This window comes from Brienomyrus brachyistius, chromosome 8 (assembly GCF_023856365.1).
Source record: "Brienomyrus brachyistius isolate T26 chromosome 8, BBRACH_0.4, whole genome shotgun sequence".
Lineage (NCBI taxonomy): Eukaryota > Metazoa > Chordata > Actinopteri > Osteoglossiformes > Mormyridae > Brienomyrus > Brienomyrus brachyistius.
Window position 1 is genome coordinate 27,610,087 of NC_064540.1, and position 10,583 is coordinate 27,620,669.

Consider the following 10,583-nt stretch of genomic DNA (forward strand, 5'->3'; position numbering starts at 1 on the left):
TATTTAAAGGAAACAACCCTTAATCAAATAAAACCCCCTTGCATTCTGCAATGTAAACAATATTAAATATAAATATAACACATATGAAATTAATCAAAAGCAGATGAATCTATTGAAAATGAAGCAGTAATGCCAGCTAATGGTAATAACAAATGGAACCAAATTACAATTTAAAACAAAGTCTACTACTGTCAGCACAGGGGTACCTAGCGAGACCCATAAAAATCCACTCCGAAAAGTGCAGGTGCTATACAGAACTTACATTAAGAGCGATAAAGTGTCAGGCGCTCCGGCATCAGAAAACTCCACACCCCACAATTCCTAAATGACGGCGTGCGGCGGCGGCGACCTCTGAGCCGGATCCCGAGGTACCTTCGCGACGAGAACAGGGGTTCACGGAGCGAAAATGCACTGTCTTTCGGCTGGATGAAAGGTTTGTTAAGTCGGGCGTCTTAACCAAGAGACCACTGTCTGCAGCAAAGGATTTCTGCGCTAAAGCCCCCTGAGTCGGGGAAGGACGGGTTACGCTAAAGCGGTCGCCCGAGAGCCGGAAAGTCGTGCTTTACGTGAATAAAGCGTATCTCTCAGCGCAATCGGACTTGCAGTGATTTGCAGTGACACGATCATTTCCTCCTTAAAATGAAAAGCTGAGAGTAACTCCTCGGTGACTTTTTATTTTTATTGTTGTCTTGGTTACAAACTTTGTCTGGAATTCAGTACAAATCACTGTGGTTCCTATTGAGGGGACGTGACTGAATGAAAGATACACGAATGAGCATCTATAAGGTCGTTAGTAATCGCAGTGCACGCACTACTGCAAAATGGATGTCTATTAATAGCTTAGATAGATTTATACGATATTTTAGTAGTTAAAACTGTTGGACTCTATTACACATCATTTATTTACTGCCCCGTGTAATAGTAGGGACAGTAGGTAAATCACATAGGATTAAATAATATTTTTATAAAAGGTAACTCTTTACTGGACTGAAGGTGGCCCTGACGCTGCTTGATGACCATGATCTCTTGTGCAGGTACTTTAAGCTGCCGGCTGGAGGAATGGCGGCTGACGTCCACAATAAGGATGTGCCATGGGAGAGCCAGAATGGGGTCCTTGCGCCTGTGGATCGCCTTCGCCAAGATCGGTCTGACAGCCCCACTCCAGGCCTGGTTGAGGGGACAGAACCTGGTATAGCTTGATTTTCCTGATTTTTTTAATTTATTTTTTTTCCTTGAAATGAGATTATTTTTTTCTACTTGCCCCTGAAACTATGCAGAATTAGTGGTTGCACAATGGATGGATGGACGCAGGTGGACTGTGCATGGCATGAGACACAGTTACTGTTCGGAGCTGCTCCATTCTCACCATTAAATAGTACTTCCATGTATGGTACCAGTCAAAAGTTTGGACACATCTACCCATAGAAAGGTTTATTTGCACTATTCTCTACATTTAGAGTAATTATCAAAACTGTAAGATAGCATATATGGAATTATACACAGACTGAAAATGTATAATTTATTTTATTTATTTTTTTGGGGGGGGGGGGTACGTCTGTGGGTTTTTGACACTGAAGATTGCTGTTTGAAATCCATAGTTGGTCAGTGATCCCTCCATTGGGCCCTTGAGCAAGTCCCTTAACCCATTCCTGATCCTACTTCCTCCTCTATACTAGTTTCATGAGGTGGTCTCCTGGGATGCTTTTCCATCCAGCCCGGAAGAGGTTCCACATATATGCTGAGCTCTCATTGGCTGCTTTTCCTTAATTCTCTCATAAAAGTTCTGCAAAACCATTTATATTGTGTTTAGGTCAGGTCAGTCATGTGATATGACACTCTATCACTCTCCTTTGTAGGTGGCTTGGTGTGTCCAGATGTTTGGTACTATACTCAGAAGTAGGGTGTCTGTGGTAGTGTTTCTCAACCCAATGCTCAGGGACCGCAGACAGTCCACATTTTTGCTACCAGCTAGCTCTCAACGTACCTGTATCAGGGTTTTGGTGTCCTTGATTGGTTGGGAGTTTGGAGGGAGCTAAAATGTGGCTTGTTTGGGCCCCCCCTGGGGACTGGGTTGAGAAACACAGATCTATGGTATAATTGCACAAGAATATTGCTGATAAGGATTTGTTTTATTGTGCATGGGTAGGGTCTTGTGTGCTCACTGGTTTGCTATTACGTGTAAGAGTAACAGTAGCCCTGAAGTGAGTTTGAAGAGAGACCTGGCACTGATACTTGTCCCAGTGAGTCAGCAGGTAGAGCTGGGCGTGACACTTCCTTTATTAAAAAACATTGCCACAAGTAATCCTTTTAATTTAGTCCTGAAATCACAAATGACAACATTAAGCTCTACCAAGGTGTATTCAGTTTTGACGTGTGTGTGATTAAGATCCTTTGTATTCTGATGTTTTAATGTGGTTCTAGAGCGAAGGTCGGGGGCATATCCAGACACACCGCCCTTTGTGCTGTCATTAGTCACTCTGCGTGTCTGCACTGACAGGATATGATAAGATGAGAAGCAGGTACAGTCAGAAAGGATTATTGCTTATATGCCAGATGATTTCTGCTTTCCAGTGTTTGGAGTGAGAACCATGTTCACTGTGATTGAGAGGCTCGTATTCAGTGTGTGGGTTCCTTATAGCGTTCCACTTCCCAAGCAGAACACACAGTTCTCTTGTAGGTTGTCAGTCTAGATGGCCTTTGTTTGATTTTGAATCCCCATGAGTTGCAGTTTTGTCCTTCATCAGTCACAGTATGTAACAGGGATGCAGTACACGGTAGTAGCTAGTTGGGTAGAACTGCTAATTAGTTAGATGCTTTAATGAACTACCCAAACCGTGCTATCCAGCTCCTAAATAAACTCATGTAGCACCTCAATAATCCCATCACCCAGGTGTAATTCATTCACACATGGTTCTCCTTTCCATCTGTTTAAACTTACGGTTGAGTATGGAAATCCGGTGTCAAGATGGCACTCACTTATTCCTATATGATTGATATGTACCAGACCAGACAGATTTCAATGCCTTATTTTGGTGCCACATAAATGCCTGAGCTGTTGATTGAAGTATTTGCCCCCTGATGCTCAGGCAACAGAAGCATTGCTGCACCTCATGTGCCATCACTAGTTAATATTACACTTGCTCTGATGTTAGCAGAGGCCTAAAATGCCTAAATATAGATAGTCTAAAGTTATTCAATCAAAAAGATTCGAACACCTGTGGCCTGTACTACGAAGTGGGCTTACTGGCTTATCAGGGTAACTTGTCGCATTTAAGGCAGTCTGGGCAAAATGTAAGCGAACGAATATGAAGTGCATTTAAACTGTGGTACCTTAAATCTGACAAGTTACCCCGATTAGCCAGTAACCCCGCTTCCTAGTTTAGGCCACTGGATGTTGTTATGTAAAGTTTTGTGTGTGTGTTTATATATTTAAGGTGTTAAGATAATATAGGTGTCACGGGAAGGTTCGGGTGGTCAGACGATCATGCGGGCGGTGGTTCAGAAAACCAGGCTGACGAGCAGGATCGGGGTAATCGGAGTTTATTCGGGGTAGGGAAACACGGGAGGCTAGGGACGACCAACACCATGTGCACAGATCACGTATTGACGGACAACGATCACAGGCAAGACTCGGACTTAAATACACAGGACTGATCACAGTAATCAGACATAGGTGGAAACAATCAGGGAAACGCACGTTGGCAAGCAGGGGGACGTGGCACACATGAGGAGCCGACGAGCAGGGCATGACAATAGGCTTGTTGTTCAGTTTTAAGTTCAGATTTGCCTTAGAAATAAAAAGAGTTCTTTAATGTCACCAGCCTTTGTTTTATGCTCTTTTTCTTAAAAGTACCAGTTCAGACACTGTTTTGATAATATCGCTGTCACAAGTGTCATTTTAGCACCGATATCGAAAACAACCAAAACGATACCCAACCTTATTGACATTTCTCCCCATTTCCACTATGTCAGCAAATTTGCACTACAGTAAACAATTGTTTTTGCTTTTGCACTGGTTCAGGGTGTTGGTCTGTTCTGCATCTTTACACAAATCTGCACCATTGCTCTAAGCCAGGGGTGGCCAATCTTATCCGCAAAAGGTCGGTGTGTGTATATACAGGTTTTTTGGGATAACCTTTAGGTCAGTTGTTCAAACTCAGGTGTGAGGACTCTTCAGCCAATCAGTCTCTAATTAGGGAGTTGCAGCGTAAACCCGCATACTCACCGGCCCTTTAAGATTGCCCACCTCTGCTCTAAGCATATTGTTTCTCTTGCACTTTGCAGTCAGGCTGGTTAAAGAAGTCCTTATAGTCATCTCACATTGTTCTCTTAACCATGTATTTGTTTTAAGACTGTTTTCCTGAATTTTTTATATTTGCAATATATACTGTAATATTGTCCTGCACTTCATGTTTGACACTGAACCACAACCAATTCTGTTATCATTACATATACCTGGCAATAAAGTGTTCTGAATTCTGGTGTTGTACAGGTGAGCTTTGAGTAATTCCGGCATGTTTGAATTTAATACATGTTGCTGCTTCCTGCAATGAGTGGCTTTATAAAGTGCAGAAACTACAAAACAAACCTTTAGTACTTCAGATAAGCTGAACACAGCATTCAGACTGTAATGTGGTGTTTGATTTCATTTTGTAGGTGCTGGACAGGACAGTGCCATGTTCGTCCATGCACATTCCTTCGAGGACCTGATGGCTGACGGTGAGGATGTTCAGGCCACGGCTGTGGGATCCGAGGGCGAGCAGGAGCCAGAAGTGCTGGAGGAGCTGGGCGACCAAGGTCAGCAGACGAAGGAGGATCGGCAGGAGAAACGGCCGGGGGTCAGGGCCAAGGAGGAGGATGTGACCAGCGAATCGTGGCGGCAGCACAGGAAACACGTGTTTGTGCTGTCTGAGGCGGGGAAGCCCATCTATTCCCGCTATGGCACAGAGGAGGCGCTCTCGAGTACCATGGGGGTAATGATGGCGCTTGTCTCCTTTGTGGAGGCAGAGAAGGACATCATCAGGTCCATCCATGGAGGTGAGGATGGAAGCGGGTCCAGGTGCCACATGTACAAGGTCAATGAACTGTACCAATTTCTAATAAGAATCCTGATTGACTAGTGCTATTGTTGCATATGTGATCGTTAAAGCAGTCAAGTTACATTTCAGTTTTTCCATATTCAGCACAGGCACATGATGAGTCAAAAGTACAGAATCATTAAGTACCAAAAACTGGCTCTGATTGGGGGTAAACAGGGTAAGAAGGTAAAGCACATTTACACATGCAGACTTTTATCTGGGATTTTTTTAAATGTGCAGTGCAGCTATTTTTAAAGTCGGCATCTATTCAAAGGAAAAACTCTGGCCGTCGAGTCATTGAAGTACAAGTCCTGAGCAGTTGTACTTTGAGTGTAGGTATGCATGTATCTGCAGGCCAGTGAGTGAGTCCCGGAATCCTTATTTGTTTCACAACAGAGTGAATCAAACCACAGATAGAAATGAGTGGATAGGTAACCAATGGCAATGGTAATTTTTTCATATGATAAAATGGTAATAGGGAATTGGACTCTACCCAGAGGTCACTCTGAATATACGGTCTAACCTGATTACTACACCGGTAATAAAACGAACTGCAGTATGTTGCAGCTGCAGACACAGTGCCAGCTGGGCACCTTTTGGTACTCATGTAATGCAGTCAAACAGATCTCATTATTAATGTTTCATAGGCCTACATTCTGTGTCCTCTAACATGTCAAGAAGCCTCCCAGCTGCCTGTTTTTTCCTGTCTGCGGTGTTTCTCCAGATGGCTACAAAGTGGTGTTCCTGCGCAAGAGTCCCCTGGTCCTGGTGGGCGTGGCTCGGAACCGCCAGTCGGAGCGGGAGCTGTCTCGTGAGCTGCACTACATCTACTACCAGATAATCAGCCTGCTCACCCTGACTCAGCTCAACCACGTCTTCCGGCACAAGCAGAACTATGATCTGCGTCGTCTGCTGGCCGGCTCAGAGCACCTCACCGACAGCCTGCTCCGGCACCTGGACCGCGACCCGGGCTTTTTGCTGAGCGCCGTCACCTGCCTGCCCCTGACCAGTTCCACCCGGGATGTCATCTCCTCCAGCCTGCAGGCCTCCAGGGCCAAGAGCCTGGTCTTCTCCATCCTATTGGCGGGCAGTCGTTTGGTGACGCTGGTGCGCAAAAAAGACCAATTTCTGCACCACATGGACCTGCACCTTCTCTTCAACCTGGTGGGCTCCTCCTCTTCCTTCCGCGAGGGCGAAGGCTGGACGCCCATCTGTTTGCCCAAGTTCAACACCGCTGGCTTTTTCCATGCTCACATCTCCTACCTGGAGCCAGCCTCAGACCTCTGCCTCATCCTGGTCTCTACCGACCGCGAGGACTTCTTCAACCTGTCTGACTGCAAGCAGCGCTTCCTAGATCGCCTCCGCCGGCGCAGTGCCTACCAAGCCCTGCAGGAGGCGCTGAAGGCCCCCAGCTATTCTGTGTCCCAGGTGGGGATCCCTGAGCTGCGACACTTTGTCTACAAGTCCAAGAGCTCTGGGCTCTACACCAGGTAACCACAGAAGAACATTTTATTTGGTCCATACTGCTGTCAGTACTTGATTTTTGCCATATTGTCTCCTTATTCCTTCACCTGGTTTGTTGTGTCCCTGCTTGCACAAATCAGCCCAGAGTTCCCAGTGCCATACCAGTCTGAGGAGGAGCAAGAGAGGCTGATGGAGCTCTACCAGTACCTCCACAGTCGCATGCATCACCCTACACGCCCCCTGCGATCAATCTATAGCTGCGGCGAGTCGGAGAGTCTGCTGGCCTGGGTGAGCCACCTTATTTATACTCGGCTCGAACCTTTATTTTGTGAGGAAGTGTTTAAATTCATCTGTGCATTTAGTTTCCTTCTGCCTTGTTCCCTCCGCTTCTTGGTCTAGGCCAAGGGTGGGCAATCTTACCCGAAAAGGGCCGGTGTGTATGCAGGTTTTTGGGGTAACCTTTAGGTCAGCTGTTCACACCCAGGTGTGAGGACTCTTCAGCCAATCAGTCCTCTAATTAGTAATCTAATGAGGGAGTTTCAGTGAAAACTTGCATACACCCTTGCATTTTATCACACTCACAGGCCCTTTCTGGATAAGATTGGCCACCCCCACTGTAAGCTCTAGACTTGCTGTCGCTGGATAGCAAACTATGGATGATGGATTTATGAGGAATATATTATTTCCTCCCGAAGTATAACTTCTTAATGTTTTAATATTAAAACTGAAGTGTTTATCCTGTGCAGGAATCAGCCTGAAAGCACCATGGAGGCTATGCCAGTCCTCACTCATGCACAGTCACTGACTATCCCCAGAATCCAGGACTGATCCATATTATGCCCCCCCCATCTCTCCCCAGGTGACTAGTGGCTTCGAGCTCTATCTCTGTTTCAGTCCTCTGGCAACGAAGGCCCTTGCAGCGGCCGCTATCAACAAGCTGCTGAAGTGGATCAGGAAGGAGGAGGAACGTCTCTTCATTCTTAATCCCCAGACATACTGATGCACTGTGGGGAGCTGCTCTGAGGAGAGGCCCAGGCTGTAACTGAGGCCTATCTCTGCCTGGTAGCCTTGATTATCCCCCCAGAGTACTGCTGAATGCTGGGATTGAAGTAAAACCAAAACTGACACCCTCCTCTGAATTAAACCACTGATACTGGCCTAACTTGCATATAGGGGAATTGAATTTTGGGTATGGCACTCTTTACATCTAGGACCAGATGTATAGAACCTGAGCTTTGAAAGCTGTGAGGGTGAGATCTTTTTAAGGGTATAATTGTAAGATGTGTGAGGAACAGGCTATGTATGATTGTGAGTTTGCTGGAAACAGATTCTCCGTGGCAATATTTTTGTTGCAATTGTAGATAATTTGATGTTTCAGTGAATAAGCAAAAGAGAAAACTACTCGCTATGCTGTTAGTAGATGATAAAAACTAACTACCTTTTTTTGTATTAGACCTGTCACTGAGTTAACATCTTAACATATCAGAATGATTCTTATTGTTCAGCAGCGAAAGCCAAATCGCAGGATTGCCTCACTGTGACGAAGGGGACCACACAGCCCATCCGAGTGGGTTTGGGACTCCCTAACTACGCTGTCACTGTGTGGATAAATACCTTTTAATCTCAAAGGTATACGCTTAGCTTTGATAATGTGAAAATCCAGCAGGATCCATGTAACAATTGCCATTTTATTTTATTTTTTATTACCCAAGTCGAAAAGTTGAAATGTTTTTTTTGTCTTTTTATTTATAGCAAAAAAATTAGAGAACTAGTTTTTGAGCAGTTCACATTTTCCAGTGTTTCAGTTTCTACATTACAGGCTGTAGTACACCCTTGCAGGGTGTCATTGTACTTGTCTGCACTTCGCAGTGCGAACACTGTACTCTGCCTACTAGTTACTGCAAGCTGGATTCAGACAAAACAAGTAATTACATTTTTGCGTTGACATTTCACTCGCGCAGTAAAAATGTAACACTTTATTGAGAGGCCTCAAATAATTAGTAGTAGCTACTTGAGATAAAAGATACGTCATGATTCATTAATGATGAACAAACATGAGATCAGTATTTCACTTGTGTTATTCATTACTTGTTCCTTCAGTAGTTCCTTAAGTAGTTCACAGGTTTGCACAATTAACTGGGAAAGTAATAGATGTCGCAACTGCTTGGGATGAAAGATGCGTCATGATTCATTAATGATGAACAAATATGAGATCAGTATTTAACTTGTGTTATTCGTGACTTTTTCCTTCAGCAGTTCCTTCACTACAGAAAGGTTTACAAAATTAGATTTCGTAACAAATGTAGTAACTGCCTGGGATAAAAGATGCGTTACAACTCATTAATGATGAATGAACATAAGATCAGTATGCAACTATGATTTAGTTTGTGGTTGGTTAATATATGTTATCACATAATTTGTGTCCTCAAATAAAGTGTTACTGTAAAAACAAAGATTTGAAAATGAGCTGAAGGAAATTAACTGGGGCTAACATTGTCACTGGGGCTGTACCCTTGTAATTGAACCTTTTAAAGTGTTAAAATGGACTCTGAGGAACATCCCAAAGGTACAAAAAGTATTAATGCACCATCAATGGTGCAGAAATGTTCTTCAGCGTCCATTTCTGTACCTTAAAAAGTGCAATTACCTGCAGCTAGGGCACAATTGGCAGACTCTTGAGGATATAGCCCCAGTGACAAGCAAAGGTATTTCTACCCTTCTGAGAGTGAAAGGGCCAACTCCTGTCGATTTTCAGGGTTAACGTTACCATAGGCCTAGCCTAACTGACGTGTTTGTGCTAAAGTGCTAAGATTAATTGGCTAGATGCTACCTACAGTTACAGTTATAGTCACAAAGAGTAATTACGTCTTCATAATCGATAAGAAGAGACATATTAATATCACGTAGTCCGAGAAATCATGCAGGATAACTACAACAGACTCCTCCTGCTAGATTTGCGAGCACCATGGACACTCCCATCCAGTGGTAGAATTCATAGCGTTGAAAGAGAAGAGTGAAAGAATGATCACATCATCACTTTCAATTTTCTGGTTTCCACTGTGAAAGTTTAGGTTAGAAAGCAACTTGACTTCTATTTTTAACTTTTCAATTTGGGAAATAAAAAAAGAAATTCAAAATGATAAGTGTTACATAAACCCAACAGGTATATATCCCATGGCTTAGATGTTCATTTTCACAGTTTCTGTTTGTTCTGTATTTTTCCGGTTATAATTTAAAGATATTGTCCTTCAATTTGCTCATCTGTATCTGAATGCCTTTTCTTTTGGCCAATGACATTAGTGTATTTACTTATTTGATTTTTAACCATCATAGTCAGTGAGAGCGGATTGATATCTGCACTCATACGATTTATTTTAAATTAAAGTGCATATCTGAGCTTTGTTTGACCACCTAAATTATTATTTGCGCTGGACTTAATTGGGATGCAACTGGAACTATTTTCTTTAGATGCTTTAAGTCCAACTCAGTGGAGATGCGAAAGTAAGCGGTGCTTCTAAAGCTTCATTTCCGTTGGATCGAGGCTACAGTCTCCTGATCATTGAGATGTAGAAAGTGGAGGATCTTAATGCGTGTTTCCTGCTTAGACTTTACTGGCAGCAAATCTCTTTAATGGAAAAATGTATAAAAATATTAACCGTGTTACATTCATTATCTTAATAAATGGGGGAAAAGGTTAATTTCTTTTCACTGTGTGTTTTTCACATCAGTCTATATTTGGTTTGCTTATTTTACTTCAGTCATTGGTTGCATAATGCACTTGCATAATGGACTGCAGTGTAACAGGCCAAATCCAGACAAAAGGACATTCAGTGTTCATAAATGACAACATAACATGATTCTCTTGACAACAGGTTTAATTTGCTTGAACTATGTTTCCAATGCTGTGCAAAAAATAGTGCAACCAAAAAAAATCCATTTTGTTTAGGTTATGAGTTCATCAGTGTTTTTAAATGTCTTTGTGCAATTCATATTTGCAATTGTGGTAGAAAAATTAAACATCAACATTTCTGATAACACAGA

General features: G+C 43.2%; 1 protein-coding gene across 1 annotated transcript; it reads left to right on the forward strand.

Moving 5' to 3' along the window:
- Positions 1 to 322: 322 nt before the first annotated feature.
- On the forward strand, positions 323 to 10,240 carry mon1a (MON1 secretory trafficking family member A). The gene is made up of 6 exons (XM_049022551.1): positions 323 to 433; positions 1,035 to 1,189; positions 4,657 to 5,037; positions 5,803 to 6,568; positions 6,683 to 6,830; positions 7,402 to 10,240. The coding sequence occupies exons 2-6, from the start codon at positions 1,060 to 1,062 to the stop codon at positions 7,540 to 7,542; spliced, it is 1,566 nt and encodes a 521-aa protein (XP_048878508.1). The 5' UTR covers positions 323 to 433; positions 1,035 to 1,059; the 3' UTR covers positions 7,543 to 10,240.
- The last annotated feature ends 343 nt before the right edge of the window (positions 10,241 to 10,583 follow it).

What these genes read in the sequence shown, in the direction of transcription:
- mon1a (XM_049022551.1), top strand. Translation starts at nt 1,060, where the DNA reads ATGGCGGCTGACGTCCACAATAAGGATGTGCCATGGGAGAGCCAGAAT. An exon ending in AGCTCTGGGCTCTACACCAG is followed by an intron (nt 6,569 to 6,682) that starts GTAACCACAGAA and finishes TGCACAAATCAG; the next exon opens with CCCAGAGTTCCCAGTGCCAT. An exon ending in CGGAGAGTCTGCTGGCCTGG is followed by an intron (nt 6,831 to 7,401) that starts GTGAGCCACCTT and finishes ATCTCTCCCCAG; the next exon opens with GTGACTAGTGGCTTCGAGCT.